This window comes from Sceloporus occidentalis, unplaced genomic scaffold (assembly GCF_023333645.1).
Source record: "Sceloporus occidentalis isolate IW3139 unplaced genomic scaffold, rSceOcc1.0.p SCAF_2, whole genome shotgun sequence".
NCBI lineage: Eukaryota > Metazoa > Chordata > Lepidosauria > Squamata > Phrynosomatidae > Sceloporus > Sceloporus occidentalis.
Window position 1 is genome coordinate 4,241,935 of NW_028316982.1, and position 25,376 is coordinate 4,267,310.

General features: G+C 43.9%; 1 protein-coding gene across 1 annotated transcript; it reads right to left on the bottom strand.

Moving 5' to 3' along the window:
• Positions 1 to 1,916: 1,916 nt before the first annotated feature.
• Positions 1,917 to 24,975, bottom strand: B3GNT7 (UDP-GlcNAc:betaGal beta-1,3-N-acetylglucosaminyltransferase 7). The gene is made up of 2 exons (XM_089507482.1): positions 24,916 to 24,975; positions 1,917 to 3,108 (listed from the first exon to the last, which is right to left on the bottom strand). Exons 1-2 carry the CDS (start codon positions 24,924 to 24,926, stop codon positions 1,917 to 1,919), a joined length of 1,203 nt encoding a protein of 400 aa, XP_089363608.1. The 5' UTR covers positions 24,927 to 24,975.
• Between the last annotated feature and the right edge of the window lie 401 nt (positions 24,976 to 25,376).

Below are 25,376 nucleotides of genomic sequence, written 5' to 3' on the forward strand. Positions count from 1 at the left end.
CGACTGGAATGAGGAGTATTTTAATTGTGTAGATCAGCCCTTGGTCTACTTCCTCCAGTGCAAGATATCGCAGACCAACAACACTATGTCTCTCTGAATTCTACCTCCATAAATCTATTCTTTCAGCCAGCCAAGTGGATTGTAAGAAAAGTGGAGACTTCTGAAAGAAAAGGGCATCTCTGGAGGCACCTTGGAAGATGCCTTCAAGAGATCTCTAGAAGGTTCAAAGCACTTTTTCTGTTTCCTTATGCAAGGCTTGCTTTTCCTGGTTGATTGATTTCATTTGTGCATGTTGTCAGTTTTAAATAAGAAGTCTGCAGAAACATGTTGGCCTGTTGTTTCTTGTACTACAGGACTCTATTCTTTCCATGTTACTTCTGCCTCTAGTACCAAATTTTCTGTTAAAGAAGTAATGCCCAAAGACACCAGTAAATCTACCCCTACAGTCTAATGGAGAAGCAATTAATCTGAGCGATTAAAATGAGAAGAGACCACAGGCTGGGCACAGATGGCATAGCATCTATATGAAATTATTCTCCTTTTTTATCTCAGTTTCTTTGGCAAAATTCAACAAAACTCAAATTAAATAGCCATTCATAGGTGAAACTGCCATTTCCCCAATCTGACACCCTCCTCTATCTGTGTTGGACTACAACTCCCACCACTTCAAAGGTCATGCTGTCTGGGGATTATGTCCAAGACACCTAGAATAGCAGCCAATTAGAGGAAGTATATTCTGACCATTTTGGGCCTATTCTGACAATTTCCACCCTCTCTTTCACCCAAAGGAGCTAAAGTTACATTGCTACAGAAAAACTTAACAGAAACATCTTCCGGCACAACAACATACATTGTCCATTTAAAAAACAAAAATGCTTTCAGTCTGCAGACAGGACAAAGGAAATCATAAATGTGGCTCAGCTAAGAGTGGGATGGATGAAGGAGATCAACTCGGCTAAAAAGGGATGGAAAAAAGGGATCTGTCCTATACAGAGTGCTATACACCCATGGTTCTCCATCTTTGGTCCTCTGTGTTTTGGACTTCAACTCCTAGGATCCCTCACTACTGGACATGCTGGGCTGAGGGTTCTGGGAGTCGAAGTCCAAAAGAGCTAGAGAACCAAGGGATGAGAAATACACACACACACACACACACCCAGCAGAGACAACAATGGAGGAAGGGGAGAAAAACGATGGTGAAGTCTTTGGCCAGATTATGCTGGTGGCTGTACCTTTTACACACTTGTGTATGCAAACTGTTCCCCTTCATCCTACAGCACAACATGCCGGCTTAAAGGTCATCATTTTACAACCTGGAACAACAACTGCCACAACCTCCGTTGTTCCAAGTCTTTTACGTAAACGCGCTGATGGAATGTCACACCCCACAACAGCAGGCAGGATCTCAACCTCCGAGTGTTCATGCTTCAGTTTCTGCTGAACACCTCTCTCACACACAGACATACTCGTGTGGAAATAAATGCACACACAAAGTATCTGAGCTTTGGGGCCAGCCCTCAGCTGAAAAATACACCACAGAAGAGCAACAACAACAACAACAAGTGGGCCAATTTGCTCGGCTTCTTCCAGCTCACTGTAGTGACCATTCCTTCATGTAAAGAAAATGGGAGGCCAAATCTTCATGGCTTCTCCCGAGTGTCCAGTTCCCCACACTTGCCACAGTCGCCCCTTTGCGATTTCATCCATCTTTGTCTCTTCTTCCAAAATCCCACCCAAAGAGGAACAAATAAAATACAGAGACAGCTTTCTAGAGCCTCTCTCCTCCAACAATGCCCCTGGTCCACGTGGTTTTTCTCCTCTCTTCCTCCACACTGGTGGAAGAAAGGTTCCGGGAGTTTTAATATCCCATTTCTTTCTCTTTTAAGTTTTCTCCTGGGACCTAGATGATGGGGGGGCTAAAGGATCTGAAGTTTTCTGGAGCAGGTTAAGTTACTATGGACCAAATCCCACATGACCAGCAGCTCTGCCGGGAGGAGTTTATGAACCACCAACATGCTTTGGTAAAAACAAGGCTCCTTGTTCAGCTTGCTATTCTTGTTTTTCACAATGCCAAACGTCTTGAAGCCGGCATGTGCCACGGGCGTCACTTTGAGGACCTCTAAACACATGCCCAGGAACACATCGTCGATGGGATACAGCTCCAGGGTCTCCGAGGCTTTGTGGAGCTTCTTGGCCAGTGGGCCATCCATCACAAAACCCCCACCGCCAGCATAGGCCGGATAGTTGCTCTTGTTGTACAGGGCGCTGGGAATGTAGTACTTGTTCTCCTTCTTGCGGATCGGCCGGGCTTTGAAGAGAACGTCGCCCACGAACAGGTTGCTTTTCTTCTGGTCCTGCAGGTACTCCACAATGTTGTTGGGGTTCACAAAGACATCGTCGTCCCCCTTGAAAACGTACCGAACGTTGTCACAGTAGATGTTGAACCACTTGAGGAAATGGACTTCCTTGAGGGTGAGGTTGAAGAAACTGTCCAAGAAGTCCCACTGTAAGATGTCCTTGTAGATGTAGTTCTCATATTCCAGCAATTTTTGATAGTTGGCCCTCTCCTCTTCTTTGGAAGCAATGCCCAGAAGAAAGAGAGTCCGAATCTTCTTGCCGTCCATCTCTTTCTCTTGACCCCAAGTCCTGCGGATGGCCTCCCGGCGGTCATGCTGCGTGATGATGGACTTCACCACTATCAGGAGGTAGATGTCTTCACCGCATTTCTCTGGGTGATTGATGAGCATGGGGAAATACCGGCAATGGCGGTAGAGGAGGAATTGCCGGAAGTTGGGTTCCAGCCCTTTGAACCAGTCGTCTTTGGTGAAATTCATGTTGGCCGTGCAGTTGATGGTGGTGATGTCCCATGAGGTCAGCTGCTTCTCCGTCACTTCCTCAGCCTTGGTCACGGGGTTCTCTTTCTTCCAGAAATTGTTGGCGGCAGAGATGACCCCGTCTCTCTTCTGGGCTTTTATGGGCTCCTGGGAAATAAGCTCCTTCGGTGGCTGGCCTTGAAAGAATTGCGTAGGAGTCATGCCTCGCTGCAACACCGTCACTGCAACCACCAATGCAAAGGAGAGGAGAACACTTTTGTAGACAGTCTTCTTCCTAGGAAAGGAGAAAAGAAAAATAGATGTTACACAGACATGGGCAAGATGTGACCCCCAGGCTGCATTTGGGCCTTGGACCTCACATTTCTGTCCCTTGAAGACTCCCACAGTCCCCTAAAGCCAGAATGACCAGATATCATAACTCCAAAGGAAGACAAGGCACCACATGATGTAGGTATTCAAGAAAAAAGAATGCCAAAAACACTCATAAATTGTTCCTTCTTAGACATGCTCGAACTGGAAGACATTTTGGAATTCATCCTGGACAGAAAGCTGAAATGAAGGACATGTTCTGGAAAAGAATGTATGGTCATTCTACCTAAACCAAGCATGCTAAAAAAAAAAAAACTTTTAAAATTTTTGGCACCATTTCTGGGCCAATTTTGCTCTAAAATTGCTGAGAAAGCTCCCTCAAAACACTTGAAATGCACCCCCAAAAGTACACTAGAACCTCATACTATCTTCAGTATTTCCAGTTTACTTCTGACATCACTCTCAAAATGGTGACAAGAAGAGAGACACCTACAATTCCTGTTCCTGTCTGAAGAAGAAACCGTGCCTTATGAGGAAAGTCTTAGGGAGCTGGGTATGTTTACCCTGGAGAAGAGACAGACAAGATATGATATGATAGTCCTGTTTAAATATTTAAAGGGATGTCATATTGACAAGAAAATGAACTTCAATAGGAAGAAATGTAAAATACTGCACTGAGGTAGGAAAAATGAAATGCATCGATATAGGATGGCGGACACCTGGCTTAAGCAGACTACGTCTGAAAGGGATCTAGGAGTCCAAGTAGACCACAAGTTGAACATGAGTCAACAGTGTGATGCGGCAGCTAAAAAGGCCAATGCAATTTTAGGCTGCATCAATAAAAGTATAGTGTCTAGATCAAGAGAAGTAATAGTGCCACTATATTCTGCTTTGGTCAGACCCCACCTGGAATAATCCTATGTCCAGTTCTGGGTGCCACAATTCAAAAAGGATGTGGAGAAAGTGGAGCATGTCCAAAGGAGGGCGACTAAAATGGTGAAGGGTCTAGAAACCATGTCTTATGAGGAGAGACTTAGGGAACTGGGTATGTTTAGTCTGGAAAAGAGACAGTTAAGAGGTGATATGATAGCCCTGTTTAAATATTTTAAGGGGTGTCACATTGAGAGTGGAGCAAGCTTGCTTTCTGCTGCTCCAGAGAACAGGAACCAGAACAATGGATTCAAGCTGCAGGAAAAGAGATTCCTCCTAAAAATTAGGAGGAGCTTCCTGACAGTAAGGCCTGTTTGATGTTGAAAGACGTTCCCTTGGAGAAAAGCCTCCTCCTTTGGAGGTCTTAAAACAGAGGCTGGACAGCCATCTGTCAGGGGTGCTTTGTTTGTGAGTTCCTGCATGGCAGAGGGTTGGACTGGATGGCCCTTGGGGTCTCTCCCAACTCTGTGATTCTAAGGGCTGCAGAGGAAAATGAATATTTGGGCTTGTTGTGACCCATAGGAGGAGGTTTGGAGGAAGGGATTGATTCTTGGTCCATCCATGCAGTTGTCTACCCCTGATAATGCTCCATGCCACTAAGCCATAGTGATACCATATTAACATGGACCTACGTCTCTGGGTTGGATTTGGTAGACAGCCATAATCCAATGCCCAAACCACTATATGGCAGGGGGCTCGGTTTTGTGATCCTTTTCAACTCTACAATTCTATGATTCCATGTTGAGCTCTCCCAGGAATAACACAGACTGCCTGTAAGCTAGTCAATACACACTTACTTAAGAGTAAAGAGATTACTACACTAGGACCAATTCCACAACAATCATGGAACTGGAAGATAACGGAAACATAGCACTATAGTGATCTATAGTTCCGCACGATTGCGAAATCGCCCTATAACAATGAAATAAAAGTGGAACAAAAATGCAGTCACATTGTACATACAAAAGGCAATCAAACTGCTGTATCATTAGTATATCGTGATTTGATGTTTCATGCATTATCAGGCTAATGTGCCATCTCCAACAAATATGATTCTGTCCCAAGCAGAACAAATTTAAAGTTTCGATGGCCCGTTACAAACGGGCCTTTAAGTACAGACTCAGTCCGTACTAGGGTTAGGAAGGGGTAGTGGTTCCGCACCCCCCTAACCCTAGTATGGTCTGAGTCCGTACAAAATGGCGGCACCCCTTCCACATGGGGGCCGCCATGACAACATCACGACCGCGCCGCCTCTATACGGGGCGGCGCAGACGTGACGTTGTCGCTCCACGCAAGGGTGCTTAATGCGCCCTTTGCGCGGAGCAGGAAGGAGCTCCATTTCGGAGCTCCTTCCTGGTTTGCGTCGCTGGTTTGCATCGCTGGGCGCAGCCTTCAGACGGCTGCGCCCAGCAACGCAAGGGAGAAAGGGGCCAAGCGGCCCCTTTCTCTTCCTCACCGCCGCCGCGGGGTGTCCTTGGGCCTTGAAGCCCCAAGGACACGCCTTTCCAGGCTGCGGAGAAGCGGCCTTTTGCCGCTTCCCCGCGGCCCGGAAAGCGGCGGATTGGGGCCTCAGCGGCTGCCGTTCTAGCTGCTAAGGCCCCAATACACCGGGGAAAGGCACGCCTACAGGCTGCCCCAAAGGGGCGGTCTGTAACGTGCCAATATTTAACTATATGATACATATCCAGTTCAAATAAAATAGTACTGTATACCTCAAAATAAGACAGAAATCTACTCCGAAAATGATCCTAGCACAAAAAACTCTCCGACTTCAGTATAGCACAAATGAAGCACTGCTGGTAAACCATTAATGGGGTTTCCTTGTTAATAGGAAGTTATGGGACAATTCCAGGTTATTCAAGAAAGTATTGGATGAGCACGACGTTGTATGAACATTTTCTCATGATGAAACTATAATGACGGGCACATCCTGTTTTATAACCCCGTGTGATAATCTCCTAAGTGACACTGAACATATAGACGGCACTTATGAGTTCACGTTGTTCTTGCAAGAATATTCATATTTAAAGAAGCTTCAGAGCTAATGGATGGGGAAATTAATTTCTCCCTGCAAGGAGGCAAAGCTAATAACAACCTGAATGCTAAAGTTGAGCACCTGCACCTTAAAAACATTTTCACCTGTCCAGAATCCGCTAAAATAGTGATGAATGCACAACCTAGGTGGCATCTCCACTCTAGAAATAATGCAATTTGACACCATTTTAACTGCCATGGCTTAATGCTATGGAATCATGGTATATGCAGTTTGTTGTGCCACAAAAGCTCTCTGAGAAGGCTAAATAGCTAAAAAAACCTACAAATCCCAGAATTCCATAGCATTTCACCACTGCAGTTAAGGCGGTGTCAAACTGTGCTATTTCTGCAGGACAGATGCAGCCCATGAATTATGGATTTGTGAATGGTCGGTAGTACCAATCCTGATGTCTTCACCAGTTTAGGAGATACAGAGAGACAATGATAGTGCTGCAATCCCTACTTAGCCAACAGCAGGCACTGCAAGAAAAAAGGGTCTGTTCCCCATCAATTGGGATGCAACTGAGTAACTTTCTCCTCCATCTTTGTAGGAGCAATCTCCAGCACAAGGGGAAATTGCAACAGGGGCCCTGCTTCTTCCCACTGCAATGGAGATCCTCATTGCAACAGGGGGGATCATCAGGGAGCTGTGACTGAGTCAAGAGAATAAAGCTCTTTTTTATGTAGCGGCTGCTGCCTGATTAAAAAAAAAACTGGGATTGGGCTGGAAGACATGACATAACTATAGTGGTTAAGTACAACGGGCCCTTGGTATCTGCTAGGGCAGGGGTAGGCAACCTGCAGCCCGCGGGCCGGATGCGGCCCGGCGAGGCCTTGGGACCGGCCCCAGCCCGGTCCTGCCGCCAATTGCCGCCGGGGCCTTTGGGGGGCAATTGTCTATAGAAGCCTCAGAAACATGCATTTATATTAACATTTTTTTTTTAATTAGCAAATTTTTTCACATGTCTTCCATTTTTTTAAAAAAGTGTCTTCCATTTGAAAATTTTGTCCTACATTTGTCCTGGTTTATTTATACATTTATTTTTTTAATTATTTATTTTTTGGCTTCGGCCCCCCAGTTGTCTGAGGGACAGCAACCCGGCCCCCGGCTCAAAAAGGTTGCCAACCCCTGTGCTAGGGTTTGGTTCCAGGATCCCGCGTGGATACCAAAGTCCATGGATGCTCAAGTCCCATTCAATACAATGGCAGAACCAAACGGTGTCCCTTATACAAGGGCAAAATCAAAGCCAGCTTTGTGGAATTTATATATTTTTAAGGTATTTCCAAGCTGTGGATGATTGAATCTGTGGATATGGAGGTCCAATTGGGGCTGATAAAGAATTTCAGCCCTCCTTTGTACCTGTGTAGATTTTATGGTCCTATAAACGTGTAGGGTTTTCTGAGCAGACAAGGTGGAGACTCACTCCAGAAAGTTTCAATGCCTCTGGAGCCAATGTGTGAAGTTTTGAAACAGTGGGCTTTTTATTGGGAATATTTTCCTGGTTAAGTTTATTCCTGAGCAGACTCGCACCTTGATGTAGCAGCAGAGAGGAGGATGGGGCATGTACAGAAAGCTTGGGAAATGTCCTGGGTGGGATGACACTTTCCAGACTCCCCAGAGTGCTGGCCATGCTGGCTGGGAGATTCTGACAACTGTGGTCCAGAAAAGTATTTTTTCCAAGGCTAGGGAGGCAAACAAAAGTATGTTCCAACAAACTATCCCCATTTTGAGTCCGTCCAACTCAACCCAAGGGTCAAAAACAGTCTTTCCAGAAGTGGTTGGCCAGGGACTCCCAGCTTTCCTCATCAATGATTGGGGATGCTAGGAGAAATGATGCAGTTTGACACCACTTTAATTGTCACAGCTGCATGCTATGCAACCCTAGGATCTGTAGTTTGTTATTAGCACCAGAACTCTGAGGGAGAAGGCGAAATATCTCAAAAATTGCAAATCCCAGAATTCTATAGCATTGAGCCACAGCAGTTTAAGCGGCGTCAAATTGCAATATTTCTACAATGCAGATGCAATAAAGAACAGGATGCAAGTGAGCATGTGCAGATCATTTTTCCTCCCTCTGGAACCTATAAGACAGTGGTTCCTAAACTTTGGCACTCCAGGTGTTTTGGACTTCAACTCCCAGAAACCCCAACCAGCTTGGCCAACAGCCTGGAATTCTGAAAGCTGAAGGCCAAAACATCCGGAGGACCAAAGTTTGGGAACCACTATTACAAGCACTAGGATTAGAAGGACATTATCCACAGTCAACTTTAAATTGCCATTTCCATGTAGACGTAGAGGTTTTACATTTAGAAATGAAGCCCATAGAGAAGAAAATTTCCATTGGAAACACCTACAGACACTTGGGCTGCATCCACACTGCAAAAATAACCCAGCTTGATGCCGCTTTAATTGCCACGGCTCTATCCTCTGGAATCCTGAGAACTGTAATTTCTGTGGCACCAGAGCTCTCTGACAGAGAAGGCTCCATGTCTCTCAAAATTACAAATCCTAGGATTCCAAAACATTGAGCCATGACAGGTAAAGTGATGTCAAACTGGATTATTTCTGCAGTGTGGATGCAGCCTTAGTGTCCCAAACTCTTGAGTGAGACATTGCAAACTTTCTCTCCTTTCATGCAGCATCAGCCGCAAGAAATTTATTCCATTTGCAAAGCTGAAAGTCCTACCCCGGCGGTGTCTCATTTCCGCTAGCTACCCCCACTGCGTCCCATTTCCAAATCCCTCCTTGCATTCCAGTCACCTGGTTTGGCTCCATCCTTTTGCAACCGGCAAAAAGAAAAACCAAAAAGAGAGAGAAGGCAGACAGCAGTCAGTTCTCTGTTTGTCGAAGGGGCCTTCCCTAAATAGAAGGTGGTCTGTTTGCAAGCCAACCATCCCAGCCTTGAGCTCTCCAAAACACATTGCCCCCTTCTCTGAAAAAGCCGAAATGAGGGAGGGAAAGTCTTCATCAGAGATTCTTTGATGCTCTTCTCAAATTGAACAAGGGCACAGTGTGGAGTCCGGATTAGAAGTCCATTTTGTGATGGGGAAATACCAAAATAAAACAGGGAGAAATTGAATTATCTCCATTTTCCCCCAAAGCCTCCCCCTCCAAAAAATGCAAAAAGATGCCACGGCAGAATGTTTTCTTTTAGATTGATGAATAAATAGTTTAAGAGAAGGTTTTTTGTTGTTGTTGTGTGCCTTTAAGTTTTTTCCGACTTATGGCCAGGAAAACCCACCTCTAGTCCCCAACAGACGGTCATCCAACCTTTGTTTAACAACTTGCAAAGGAGGAGACTCCATAACACTCCGAGGGAGGTTCTTCAACTGTCAGACAGCTCTTACTATCAGAAAGTTCCTTCTAACATTTAGATGAAATCACTTTTCCTGCAGTTTGAATCCATTGCTCCAGATCTTATTTTCTGGAGTCACACTGTTGGCTCATTTGGATTGACTTTGTATGTTTTACCTCTACACCACTGAAATGTTCCTGATGCAAAAACATGGAAACTTCTTGAGGAATGCATAGTTCCCTGCCTACAAAGAGGCCTGTGACCTCACTAGAATGGAGACATATTGGATTGCAAAAGAGGGGTCCCTGCTGAGATGCAAACAGACTTTAAATTCCCTGGACTTTGACAATTTCCCTATTGCTGCATGGCCAGGAGGAGGACCCTACTTGCACAAAAGATATCCTCCCCATCATACCAGCTTTACTAAGGACTGAAAGAACATGAAGGCATCTGACTAACATCCCCAATCGCTTCCCCCCCCCCCCCCGTTTGGTTTGTAACATCTTGCCTGATGAAGAAGCCCATGGAGCTTCAAAAGCTTGCAACAAGTATATTGTGCACTTTGGTTGGCCAGTCAAGGTATCACTGATGGATTTTTGTTTGCATTTGTTAAATGGCCAACACAGCTCCCCTGGCATGTTGGCTTATGTTCAACTTGTGGTCTACTTGGACTCTTAGATCCCTTTCACATGTAGTTTCGTTAAGCCAGGTGACCCCCATCCTATATCTGTGCATTTCATTTTTCTGCCCTAAGTGCAGTACGTTACATTTCTCTGGGTTGAAATTCAATTTGTTAGATTTGGCCCAGATTTGTAATCTTTTGAGGTCATTTTGAATTTTGATCCTGTCCTCTGGGGTGTTAGCTACTCCTCCTAATTTGGTGCAAATTTGCTAATCTGCAAATTTGATAAGCATGCCTTCTATTCTTTCATCCAGGTCACTTATAAAGATGCTGACTATCAAGGACAGAACCCTGTGGCACCTCCTTTGCATAAATGAGGGGAACATCCTATGCTATGAAATCCTATGCTATCTAAACCTGAGTTTTTCTGTTCAGGAAGAGAGTTCTAGTGTCTCACCAGACTAGAAATTCTAACACATGTGTGTCTATATGTGCCTTCAAGTCACCTGTTTAACTCATGGCATCCACATGAATTTTATTGGATTTTCTTAGGCAAGGAATCTCAGAGCTGGTTTTGCCAGCTTCTTCCTCTGAAATATATCCTGCAATACTTGGTTTTCGTCAGCAGTCTCCCATCCAAGTACTCACCAGGGCTAACCTTGCTTAGCTTCCAATATCCGACAGGGTCTTCTGGCGCCTTTATGGTATTTCAGCCTTACACTAAAGCATACATTCAGATTTTCACTCGCTCCCACCCTGTCCTCTTGGCCATTGCAACAAAAGAGACCCTTCCAAAACTGGAATTCAGCCCCCAAGGCCCAAAAATGTTCCTTATCCCTGTTCTACAAGGAATGCGCTGAAGTACTGCAAAGCAGATACATATCTGAAGTTCAGCTAAAGCAGTTTATCACGTTGTCTTGAGGGGATGCAGAAGAGTTGTCCAGCTAGTTTTGCATTCCCCTCTAAAGTGGGAACCAAATATTTCTTCTCTCACAAGTTGTATCTTTGTAAACAGGAATGAGGATGCCAAAAAGTTATCCGATCTTATCGAGAACTGAATTCCCTCTGGTGTAATAGTAGCAAAGGGTGCAGTTCATGCCTTTGCAGAGTGCCACTGATTTAACCTGGGAACTAAACTAGGATTTGGTTTCAGAGGGACATTTACATGTTTTCCAGGAGCTGGCTGTCAAAAGATGTTAAAACTGATTTGCAAAGATGCCTAAAAGTAGTAATTCCTTAATTTTAAAGAAATAATTCCTTACTTTTTTATTTTTACAAAGGTATCTAAAACAGTCAGATATTTATAATAGGTCAAGAAATGTGGCTTATTCCCTGGTAGGTGTGCTTAGCACTTCAGTGTTACCTAGTTTCTCAATACTAAACATCCCCCTTCCCATATATATATATATAGAGAGAGAGAGAGAGAGAGAGAGAGACAGACAGAGAGAGAGCGACTTATACATATATCTCTATGTATATGTAAGCATATATGTTTGTCTAAACCAAAGCTCATAAAGATACAGTGTGCCCTTCTCTTACACGGGGGATCCATTTCAGACCCCCCATAATGGAAATACCGTGTATGGCGGAGCCCCATTGAAAACAATGGAGTTCATGCCTGCAGTGTGGCATGGTGCGTGTGCCACAGGTGTGTGCACCATTGCTTCTTCCAGCGCCTAGCTTTCAGCGTATGCTGAAAGCTGCGTATGGCGTGCCCACGTATGATGCGGGCACACTATATAGATATACTCCCTCCCAGGAGTAAATAGATGCTGTTATGCATTCAGTTTTTACAAAAGTAATTCCTTACTCTGCCATCCCCCCCGAAAGGTACCTAAAAGATAATAATCCACTGCAAAAAAGCTTGAGAAATTATTTTTTACAAGAAATTAGTTACAATTTGCCATTTTTTTCAAAGATACCTAAATAGTTACTTTTAGTTACTAAATACTTACCAAAGCAATTACAAATGCTGGCCTATGGGACACTACTTCCCCCTCTCTTCTGACCTACTTGACCATCGCTCCAGCATCCACAACAGACCACAAGCCAGACGAAATATGAAGGTGACATAAAAGTTACAGCTCTGCTGCAATAAGAATGAAGTTCTCTCTGTAAGGTTACACCTGGCATGCAAGGCATTCCTACTTTTGTATGTAGGGAAAGGAACTAATTATGGCTTAGGTCCAAAATGTCTGAAACACCGTATCTTCTCCGTTAGCCTGAGTTTGGACATCTTCATGGGAAGGTAGGTGTGATGGTTCCTTGGGAGCAATGCCCTGTGCAGGGCCCTTACTCTCAAGGAGTCCCTTAAAAGAACTATTTTTCCGCTGCCACCACTCAGTGAATTGTCAATGAACTATATTTCCCAAGCACACACTGAGACTTGTTTGGGAGAGAGATCTAGTTTCCTTTCTTGCTAACCCCAGAGCAATCAGTAGCCGAGTTAAGGCGCATGTACAGGAGCAAAGAGATAGCAGATGCTTTTAAAAGAAAGAGTTTATTTTAAAGAAATAATATAGAATAGGAAGGTATCACTCATGCCAGGCCTCCTTGCCTTGCAGGTCAGAAAACACAGTTACAGAGATATTCATTTCAGGCAAGCTATTAGATAAACATAACAAAAAGACCTAGACGTACTGACTAACACTGTTCCTGAACTACTCACACAATGATGGGATTTGTAGTCCTTGTGGAGTTCTTGGAATCAGGGAGCTGGCTCCTTGCCAACTCTACCTGCATTCCTGAGTCTGGGTCCCCCAGACTCTAAGAGACATCATCTGGTTCCCCCTCAGGAGAGGATCCAGGGAGAGACCAAAAGACCGCATGGCCTCAGAGGGCTTTTTAAAGATTTCCCATAGAAAGTTCTTGAATCTCGCGGTCCTACTCTCTGATTGGTCAGGTAGACCTTACATCAGCTATGATGCCACAGCTCATTAGCATGTGATGTCATATCTCATTAGCATGTTCCTCCTCCCAGATTAACCCCTTTTGGTTCAGAAGAAGTTCCCAGATGACTGGAGGACCAGTCATCACAGTAGGTTTTGTAGATTTTTTAACTATACTGTGCTTTTAAACCATAGGCTGCTTTGAGTCCCAGTTTTGGGGGGAAAGTGGGATACAAATTAATAATAATAATAATAATAATAATAATAATAATAATAATTGTTTAATATGGTTGTAAACTCTTAAATCCATGCTTGGTTTTATTTAACTGCTTTTTTAGTCTTCTTCCACAGGCCTATCCATCCAACCCTGTTTAAAACCTATCCTTTAGCCTGAATGATGATTCTGTGTAATTCCACTGTTATAAAACTCCTGTATCATGACAAACTAGTCTTAACTGATATTATTATTGTTGAGATGATGTATTTTAATGGATTTTATTCATCATAATCGTATGTTTTTATCAGGTTGTAAGAAATTATGAAAATATTTAATAGAGGATTAAGGCAGTCATAATTTCTGTGTGGTGCAAAGAAGCATATTTTAATAAATATTCTACTTCTACAGTGTTGGACCTTGAAAGTTGCAGGGAACAATTTGTTTGATGGATTTTTGTGGGTTTTTCGGGGTATGTGGCCATGTTCTAGAAGAGTTTATTCCTGACATTTCACTAGCAGCTGAGACTGGCATCTTCAGATGCCAGAAAAACCCACAAAAATCTATGGATACCAGCCATGAAAGCCTTCAATTTCACAATTTATTTGATGGTCTCATCTCTGGCATATCTTCCAATTGTCTTGATTTGACAGGCAGAGACCTACTTAATCCTCTATTAAATATGTACATATTTGGTAGCTAAACTGTATCTATTAGGGATAACAAATGAAGAGATAAAGATATGCCTGCCATAGGGTTGCCAGAAGTCCGAAATGACTTGAGAGCACAAGGGAAAAGCAAGAGTCTGCTGTCTCCTCTACTCAGAGTTGATCAAGAGCAAACCATTTTTTCCACTTGGAACTCAGTTTGCAGCCATTTCAAGCAAGTTGAGGACCAAAGAGGGAAAGTGGGAGGAAGAGCGAGAGAAACTGGGACACTTTCACACCAGCTGGCAAAGTGGGACAGCAGTGGGTGAATCAGTTGGAGGATAAGGAATTTGCCCATCCCCAATGCTCAACCTCTGAGCAAATGCAAGCCCTGTGATGGAGTACCAATAAAAGCACAGTGGCTACATTAAACCAGGAGAAATTTGTGGGGGATAGGCCCAGTCTTTTCGTTCAAAATACACCTTCCCCTTTTGAACTGCAGCCTTTGCTATGCACTCTCTCCAGAGAAAGGATGCAGAAAAAGCCCTGTCCATGATGTGTTGCCCCAAGGCAGTAAAACCAGAATGACTGGCTGGTTTGTTGAGATTTTGATAAGGGCCACGGGACCATGGGTTACCAAAGACATCATAACCGGGGAGGGAAAAATGGTACTAGTATACTACTTTGCCCATTGTAAAATCTGCAAAGAAACCAACCCAAGGGAAGGCAGCAATAACAGAGCAGGGAAGGGACGCATGAAAATGTCAAGGATGGAAAGAAGATTTTATTGGAACAATTCCTTCCCTTCGAAAGAGCGACAAAAGAGAACCATGAACACATTTTTATATGTGATGCTCTTTTTTAAAAAACAAACAAACCATAAGGGTGAGAACCGTAGCCATAAAAAAGGAAAACAAATCTCTTAAACCTTTTGCTATGCTTACAAAGGGATGCTAAGGATACACAAATGCTTCTCAATTTCAATAAAACCTAAGCAAATGTTTTTTAAAACCTGTGCAATGTAAATAAATGGAATGCAGGCTGCTATATTCTCTCTTTGTCACCAACTGATTGAAAGGTGATTTTTTATGTCAGTTTTTCCAGGTGGTTCACAATCACCAAAAGGAAGCCTTGTAATCGTAGAATGATAGAAAACATGCCGGGGTAGCTGTTGGCCACTTAACAAATCCAAACAAAAATCCATCTGTGATACCTTTATTGGCCAACCAAAATGCACAATATACTTAATGCAAGCTTTCAAAGCTCCATGGGCTTCTTCATCAGGCAAGATGTTACAAACCAAACAGGAGGGGGGAAAACAATTGGAGTTTCAAAAGCTTGTTGTTTCAGTCCTTAGTAAAGATGGTATGTTGGGAATGATATCTTTTACAGGCAGGTTCCTGCTCCTTCTGGCCATGCTGCAATATAGGGAGATTGTCAAAGTCCAGGAAATCTGCATCTCACCCGGGACCCCTCTTTTGCAATGCTATATGTCTACAGTCCAGTGAGGTCACAGGCCTCTTTGTAAGCAGCGAACAATGAATTCCTCAAGAAGTCTCCATGTTTTTGCATCAGGAACATTTTGGTGGTGTAGAGGTAAAACATGTGAATTCAGTCAAAATTTAAGAAGAAAAGAAAAATTGTTTTACCTTGGTTGGAGATCCCAGTCTATAGGTCACTTTCCATGATTCCCCTGTTGCAGCTACAATGTGGTATCTCACAATACAGAAAACATGCAGGGGTAGCTGTGTTGGCCATTTAACAAATGCAAACAAAAATCCATCAGCACGACCTTTATAGGCCAACCAAAATGCACAATATATTGGTTGCAAGCTTTTGAAACTCCATGGGTATCATAGGCTAGGAAGAGACCTCAAGGGCCTTCCACTTCATCTTCCTGCCATGCATTATTCCCATTTATTATTTGTTACAGTCGCCGTCCTTCTCCTTCCTGCTTTACCTTTACAATAACCCTGTCAGGTAGCTCAGGCTGAGAGGAAATTACTGGTCCACGTTTATTCAGTCAGTTATCCACTGAGTGGCAATTTCAGCCTCACTTTCCAGAGTCCCAAATCCAACATCCAAACCACAAAATGGCACATTGGCCAAGAAGGCAGTAAATCCACTCCAGGTTTGAGTCCAAACTTTAACAGGGGTATCGAAGCTGCTGCTAGGACCTATCCCCCAAATAGGTTCCACACGTTGGATATCCCTTTGCAACATGCCGCAAACACTGGGTCTCCTCCATCCTTCTTATGAGCCTTCCATTTGGGATCTGGTGGGTAAGCCATTGCAGGAGGAGGATGGTGGATTGTTATTGTTGCTAACTGACCCAAATCGAACCCAATTACTGGCAACCCTGTGAATGAGACCCCTCCAAGACCCCCTTGTCCCCCACAACTCTGCTTAGGTCCTGTAAATTCATACCCATGACCTCCTAGCCAACTTGACATGTGGTCTTCCTCTCTTTTTCCTGCCCTCCACCTTCCCCAGCATCATTGTCAATTTTCTAATGGTTCATGCCTTCTCAGGATGTGGCCAAAGTAGGAAAGCCTCAATTTCAATCATCTTGGCTTCCAGGAAGAGTTCGGTCTTGATCTGTTCAAGAACCCATTTGTTTGTCTTTTGGCCATCCATGGTGTCCTCAGCACTATTCTCAGTGCCACATCTCAAATGGATTTATTTTCTTCCGATCCACTTTTTTCACTGCCCACCTCTTGTATCCACACATAGTGATGCCGAATACAGTGGGCCCTTGCTATCTGCCTGCTGGGGTTTGGTTCCAGGACCCCCAGTGGGTACCAAAATCCATGGATACGTAAGTCCCATTCAATACAATGGCACAGTAACATGCTGTCCCTTCTATAACATGGCAAAATCAAGGTTTGCTGTTAGGAATTTATACTTTTTTTCAATATTTTCAAGCCATGGAAAAAGAATCCGTGGATATGGAGGGCTGACTGTACAATGGATTGGACGATTCTAACTTTAATGCTCAGTTGTATATCTTTACTCCTTAGGTCTCAACCTTGAACTGATAATGGACATTTCACATCAGGCAATGATGCACCAGCTGTTTTTTGGTAAGGGAACTCATGAATGTTTAAGACACCATTGATAATGCTGGGCAAAGTGGAAGATGATCAGAAAAGAGGAAAACAGCACTGCAAGGGGATGGATCCAGTCAAGGATGCCATTAGTTGCCCTGAATTTGCAGGATTTAAAAAGGGCAACTAATGGCTTGGTCAAGCAGCAGGGAAAGGGCAAGACCACTACATACTACAAATCCCAGGATTCCACAGCATGGAGCCATGGAGTTACAATGGTTTCAGATTGGATTAATTCTGCAGTGTGGAAGCAGCCTCTTCTCTTGTCCCATCCCTCTTTATCTGCCTTTGGATTGCCCATCCTAACCCTGTTCATAGGCTCAGAGTGGATCGTTCAGTCAAATCCCTGCCAGTGCAGGAATTCTTAATGTTTAAAAATCTGCAATGAATGAGAGCCCACCATCTTTCGAGGGAGTCATTTAAATAGTCAAACAAGCTCTTACTATCAGGGCTAGCAGACACAAATGATGCAATCCAACCTTCCCATAGAATAAATATCCACACACAAGAATACACTGTGCAAAACTGTGTATGTTACGTTATGCCAGCCCTATGCAACTTCCATCCAGCACAGAAACACTACAGAACAACCGTCAATGACAGGGTGACAATGTGCAACACAACCACAACATACACTGTCATTTTATGCACAACTCTGGTCCCACCACTGTCAATGGAATGCATCTCTTGTGCCATGGCACATAATTCACTGGCATGTGAAGCGTCACTTTGTTGTTGCGTGCCTTCAAGTCATTTCCAACTTATGGCTAAGGTGAACCTATCATGGGGTTTTCTTGGCATGTTTTTTCAGAGGGGGGTTGTCATTGCCATCTTCTGAGGCTGGAAGTGTGACTCTACCAAGGTCACCCAGTGGGTTTGGAGGCCAGTCAAAGCCTTACAGTGAAAAAGGAGGGCAGTTTGAGTCTGTTTTAGATGTTTTTCCCTAAGCAAAAGGCCTAAATTAAAATGCACCTACATGCTGGTTTACACAGGTATGCAGTGAGGCTTTCATAGAACCATAAAGTTGGAAGGAGCCCCAAGGGCCATCCAGTCCAAACCGCTGAAATGGAGGAATACACAGTCAAAGCACCCAAACAGATGGCCATCCAGCTTCTATTCTGAAATCTCCTAAGAAGGAGACTCGGTGTGATCCCCAGAACTGGATGCAATATTCCAGGTGAGGCCTGACCAAAGCAGAAAAGAGTGGCAGTATTACTTCTCTTGATCTAGACACTATACTTCTATTGATGCAGCCTAGAATCATATTGACCTTTTTAGCCCCAGCATCACACCGTTGACTCATATTCAACTTCTGGTCCAATAGGATTCCTAGATTCCTTTCACATGTAGTCTAGTTAAGCCAGGTGATCCTTATCCTGTGCACTTCTGGTTGCCCACTGCGGCAAGCTGAATGTTAGGCTTGATGACATTTTGGCCTCATCCATCAGCACCATTCCTATGAATCACAGAGCTGGAAGAGACCCCAAGAGCCATGCAGTCCAGCCCACTGCCATGCAGGAATACACAATCAAAGCACCCCTGACCAATGGCCATCCAACCTCTGCTTAAAAACCTCTAAAGACAGAGACCAGGGGCAGCGTGTTCCACTGTTGAACAGCTCTTACTGTCAGGAAGTTCCTCCTAATGTTGAGCTGGAATCTTTTTTCCTGTAGCTTGAATCCATTGCTCTGTATTCTATTCTCTGGAGCAGCAGAAAACAAGCTTGCTCCTTCCTCAACACGACATCCCTTCAAATATTTAAATAGGGCTATCATATCACCTCTTAACTGTCTCTTCTCCAGGCTAAACATCCCCAGCTCCCTAAGTCTCTCCTCATAATGCACAGTTTCCAGACCTTTCACCATTTTGATCACCCTCCTCTGGACACACGCCAAAATTTCTCAACATCCTTCTTGAACTGTGGTGCCTAGAACTGGACACAGGATTATTCCAGGTGAGGTCTGACTAAAGCAGAATAGAGTGGTACTATTGCAACTCTCAATCCAGACACTACATTCCTATTGATACAGCCTAGGATCATATTGGGTTCTTTTAGTTGCTGCATCACACTGTTGGCTCATGTGGTCCATGCAAACTCCCAAATCCTTTTCACACAAACTGTTATCAAGCCAGGAGTCACTCATCCTATACCTGAGCATTTCAATTTTACTGCCCAGGTGTAGTATCCTATATTTTTCCCTATTAAAATTCATTTTGTTAGTTCTGGCCCAACTCTTAAGGTCACTTTGAATTTTACCCCTATCATGCCGTCGCCCCAGCACAGTTTGCCAGAGTTTGTTACTAGAAAGCCAGAGGGACATGGCACTTTGCAGTAAATAAGTGGGTTTGGGGTTGCAATTTGGGCACTCAGCCTCTAAAAGGTTCACCATCACTGCTCTGGGCTATTAGCTACTCCTCCTAATTTGGTGACATCTGCAAATCTGACCAATGCCTCCCCCACCCCCAGCCTAGAAATGTTCTTTTGGACAACAACTCCCAGAATCCTCCAGCCAGCATGGCCAACTGGAATTCTGGGAGTTGTAGTCCAAAAACTTAACATTTCTAGGTTCTGTCCTTTTCTCATGAGCCGATCACTGTCTCAAGCAAGAGTGGGGACAGCATCGCACTCCAGATGTTGTTGGACTATAGCTCCCATCCTCTTTAGCCTGGATAGCTAAGAATGCTGGGAGTTGCAATCTTGAAAAAATCTGTACTGGCATCACTTTGTTCACCCCTGGCCTAAAGGGAGACGCCTGTAACCATTGTATATGAGGAATATTAAAACAGAGAGACTCTTGTAAACTACACTGCCCTGAAGTACAGGATGCATATGAAAGGTCTGGTTTTAAAACTAGCAGAATCCATGCCAACATTTGAAAATACTGTCTTTTTGGAGAGAACAATAAATAAATGTATGCTTCATCCACAAAGAAATAAATATTAATGAGGGCAGCAGCAGCATCCTGGAGTAGGATGATGCCCAGGTTAAACACTGTCAGCATTTTGTTTTAGCTGAGAGGTACAGAACCAAAAATTCCTCCCATCTCAACATACAACCATCTGGCTGGGGATGATGGGAACTGGAGTCTCTCAACTTCTGAGTAATTAGAGGTCACCCACACTTACTTTGGCAGGATTGTCTCCAGTAGTCCAAGCCTGCATCCGCACTGCAGAACTAATCCAGTTTGGGACTGCTTTAACTGCCCTGGCTCAGTGCTATGATACTCTGGGAACTGTAGTTCGTTGGGGCACCAGAGCTCTGATAGAGAAGGCTAAATGTTTCACAAAATTACAGTTCCCAGAATTCCATAGCAATGAGCCATGGTGGTTAAAGTGGTGTCAAAGTGGATTATTTTTGCAGCACGGATGCAGCCATAGTGGTAGAAGTGGCATCTCCTGCAACAGATCATGTCAAATCTCTCTCACTATATAGAATCATAGAGTTGGAAGAGATCACAAGGGCCATCCAGTCCAACCCCTGCCATGCAGGAACTCACAATCAATAGAATTGGAAGCACGCACCAATTTGTTTCTAATACCAGGGACAAACACCTGCATTGTAGCATGAGCAAAATTGTCTAAGGCCCAAAACACCCTGCAGAAATAATCCACCTTGAGACCGCTTTAACCCCCCCCCCCCCCCCGGTTCATTGCTGGGGAATTCTGAGAACTGTAGTTTTCTAAGACATTAAGCCTTCTTGTCAGAGCGCTCTGGTGCAACAACAAACTAGTTCCCAGGATTCCCTAGCACTGAGCCAGAGCAATTAAATCAATCTCAATGTGGATTATTTCTGCAGTGTGTTCTGGAACTAACCCTGAGCATATTTGGAAGGATGTGTGATACTATGAGGAATATGCACTTTGCATATAGTCAGAGGCACTCACTGAGCTGCACCATCCAGGGCTGAGCATGGCATTTGGAAAAGGTGGAATTCTGATTCATTGTAAACCATGGAGGTTTTAAAACCCCAACCCTGGAAAGAGCTCCCAAAGTACCTGACCTTTTGCGTCGCTTTCCTTCCAATAGAAACTCTATTGAATTTTCCTTTCCTTCTAGTGTTAGTTCTCCATCCCTGCAAGGCATTCCCAACCCTTCAGGATGTTTCCAACCCTAAGGTAACACTAATAAGGGGTTTCCTTGGCAAGATTTGTCCAGAGGGGGTTTGCCACTGCCTTCCTCTGAGGCTGAGAGAGTGTGACTTGCCCAAGGTTGCCCAGTGGGTTTCATGGCCGAGCCAGAAATCGAACCCAGGTCTCCAGAGTCGAACAAACACTCTGACCATGCTGGCTCACCCTTCTTTGCAATGGCCATCTCTTATTTGAAGAAACTCACATATTATTTATTTATTTATTAAAAATTAAAACTTTCCCAAAAAGTTCATAGCCCACTTTTTAATCTGATGTTTGCAGACTCTTGGGACCAAAACACGCTGCAGAAATAATCCAGTTTGAGACTGCTTTAACTTCCCTGGCTCAATGCTAGGGGATTCTAGGAACTAGTTTTCTGAGACATTTAGCCAAACAGAGCACTCTGGGGACACAATAAACTACAATTCCCAGAATTCCCTAGCACTAACCCAGGGCAATTAAAGCAGATTATTTCTTTAGTGTGTTTTGGACCTTGATTAAAGCAATAGTTCTGAAGTTCAATGAATGGCTCTTTCAAATTTCAAATGCAGATTCCTAGTAAGTATGCAAACAAATGAAATTATTTCCGTGTTCGGAAAAGCCACTTTGACAGGTGAAGAAAAGACTCCCAATTGTTTGATAATCCCATCGGTATCGGAAAACACAAGAGCATTATAACCGGACTTTATATAATAATCAGGGTTCGGACAAATACAGAGAGGTGCATGTAAGAAAAACGCAGCTAAGGCTGCATCCACACTGCAGAAATAATCTGGTTTGATACCACTTTAACTGGCAAGGCTCAATGCCATGGAATTCTGGGGTGTGTAGTTGGTTACAGCACTAGAGCGGAGCCCTGGATCCGAATCCTTGTTCAGCTATGGAAACTCACTGGAGACCCTGGGGCAAGTCACACTCTCTCAGCCTAAGGCTGCATCTGCACTGCAGAAATCATGCCGTTTGACACTGATTTAAATGCCACGACTTTGGAACCTCGGGATGTGTAATTCTGAAAGACATTAGCCTTCTCCGTCAGACAGCTCTGGTGCCACTGCAAACTACACATCCCAGAATTCCATAGCATTGAGCCTTGGCATAGCATTGGCAGTTAAAGGTCCAAAACACACTGCAGAAATAATCCATCTTGAGACCACTTTGACTGCCCTGGCTCAGTGCTAGCGAAAAAAGAAAGAAGTTAGGTAATGAATGGTAAAAGTAATATATTCTATAACAAGGGTATCAACAATGTTTGTTTAAATGTTCAATTTATGTTAAAAACAAGTTATAGTTGCATCCTCTAAGTGTGCATTTTAGGTTCTTTATGCAAGACAAAGGTCCCAAAGAGACAGGCCAAAATAAAGCTGCTTCAGGTCAGTTTGGAGGTATGCTGTTTAAATGCTGCATGTGTCCTAAGAGGCCAGAAGCCACACCAAAGCCATGTTCCAGTCCTAAGGATGGAAGCGCAACTTTGGCTCAGCTTCTGGCCGCTTAAGATGCGTGTATCATTTAAACAGCGTACATTCAAAGTGACCCAAAGCAGCTTTATTTTGGCCTGTCTCTTTGGGCCCAAAGTTTGTACGATATACCTTTGTTTTTAATGGAAACTGAACATTGAATAAATATTGCTGATATCCTTGTTATATAGAACATCATTTCTGCAGTGTGTTTTGGATCAAGGTGGTATCAAACCGGGTTATTTTCGCAGTGCGAACGCAACTCAATGCCATGTGCGGGAAGTTACCTTAAGACTTTCTGCAAGGAAGAAAAGAAAGGAAACCTCAGATGGAAGTACATGAAACGAAACTTTAAAACATCTGTATGAAGGAGATAAGGAGCTGCAACCCAGGTGCATATCCTACAAAAACCTCCCCTGTGGCACATTAGTCATTTCCTGACAGACAGACAAAATGCGCTTTCACACAAAGACAAAGTACCCAACTGACCTCCTGGTCTCCCTTCCAAACTGTTGCAGAGGAGCAGAGCTGGGCAATATTTTTCTTTTCAAAAAATTATTAGGAATGATGAGAGGAAGGCTTTCTCTGCATCCACTTTCAAAAATAATCCGGTTTGATTCCGCTTTAACTGCCACGGCTCCATACTGTGGAATCCTGGGATTTGTAGTTTTCTGCGGCACCAGAGCTCTCTGACAGAGAAGGTTAAACGTCTCAGAAAACTACACATCCCAAGATTCCATAGCATTGAGCCCTGGCAATTAAATCGGTGTCAAACAGGCATTATTTCTGCAACGTAACATTTTAAGATGTCATGTTTTTAACTTTCTAAAACTGTCTGTCTTTTTATACTTTGTATTTATTATATATATAATATTATATATCATACTACCACAAATTACGCAGAAATTATGCACAAGTTAATATTTACTTTTGCAAAAGCTAATAGCATAGCTACCATAGAGAGGCAACATGGTTTGAGCATTGGTCTCTGGAGACCAGGGTTCGAATCCCCACTCAGCTATGAAGACACATGATTAGTTGCTTTTGGGCAAGTCACACTCTCTCAGCCTCAGAGGATGGAAACTTGCCAAGAAATCCCCAGGATAGGCTCACCTTAGGGAAACAGAAGCAAACACGCAGGCTCACCTTACAAGCCGACTATTAAGTGTACTCTACAAATGTTATATATATATATATATATATATATATATATATATATATATAATTAACCCCATAACTTCATATTAGGCTAAAAGATTCTTCCACTTTCAGCCCAGAAGGAAAAGCGCAATTGTGCTGCAGCCAGAACCCTGGATGAAGGGGAAATCTTTGATAAATGGGATATTTGGGCTTTGTTTTTAGAATCGCTGCAGGCAGACCTTGGGAAATGTGCCTTGTTTTGAACTCTGGCCCTTCCAATATTGGACTACAAATCCCAGTGACCATGCTGGCTGATTCTGGGAGTCATAGTCCCCAAAAATAACTTTGCCCCCCACCAAACTGTATAGGAAACACAGTCTTTCCTAACCTGGTACTCCCCAGATATGTTGGACTACAACTCCCATCAGCCATAATTTTTTATCCTCAAATTTGAGTTAAACTGGAGAATCCGCACCCAGGACAAGGCTTGCTCAGGCGGTGGGAGAAGTAAAAGTAACTTTTCCAAAATGATGGATGCAGCTGAACTAGGTTTTGAAAGTCACTTTTCCAAGGTGGCGGAAGAGGCAGGCAATGCAGGTGGTCCTTTGGGGGCAAACTTTATGACAAAGAAATCCCATCAATTGCAGAATGAACTCTTGCACTTGGTTTGGATGAAGGCCCCCCCCCCAAAAAAAAACTTGGGTTCAAGGCAAAGTTTGGAAAAGTTACTTTTGGGGGGATATCACTCCTAGACACTCAGCCACTAGATCTAATCCAATGGGTTAAATCCCCCCAAAGTCGGTTTACTGACTCCATTGCTAAACAGTGACACAGAGGTAAATCCGAAGGACTCAATGGGTCTACTCTGGGTGGGATTCACAACAGCATTCCAAGGCCAGGCTTTTCCGAATTCTGAAACAGGAATGAGAGCTGTATCCTATGGAGGTAAATCCGAAGGACTCAATGGGTCTACTCTGGTTGGAAAAGGAAACACCTTTCAGGGCCAGGGTTTCCAAACTCTGAAATAACAAAAAAAGAAAACTGCAACCTTAAGAGGTAAATCCCAAGGTCCCAATAGGTCTACTCTGGTAGGAAAGTACAACAGCATTCAGGGCCAGACTTTTCCAAACTCAGAAATGGGCAGAAGCAGAGAAATAGAGCTGCGGCATCCTACGGAGGAGGTAAATCCCAAGGTCTCAGTAGGTCTACTCTGGTAGGAAAGCACAATAGCATTCAGGGCCAGACTTTTCCAAACTCTGCAACCAGAGAGCTCTCCAAAAATGCAGAGTTGGGGAGACCAAAGCGCACTCACCACTGGAACATGCTGGATCCCCCAAGAAGCAGCCCGGGATCGCCTTGCTTGGCGCTCGCTTTCAGCTTAAGGACCCAGAGCCTGATGCTCCTCTCTTTCTTACCTGGAGCCTTTGAGCCTCTCTTTGCGGAGGCAGCCAGCGCTGGTTCCTTGGCCCCGCCCCCCCATTAGCATAAGGCGTGGCCTCTGCCTCCTCATTTGCATAGCGTGCATCTCTTCTTCTCAGAGGCTCATCATTCATCCCAATGGGCAGAAGCCTAGGCAATATTTCCTTTCTAGCAAAAAAGAAAGAACGAAGCAGCTCAGTCTGCATTTAGCTCCTGGCTCCAACCTTAACTGAGGCTGCATCTGCACTGCAACTTTAATGCAGTTTGATACCACTTTAACTGCCTGGGCTCCATGCAGTGGAATCTTGGGATTTGTAGTTTTGTGAGATATTTGGAGAGGGCAAATTAGAAATC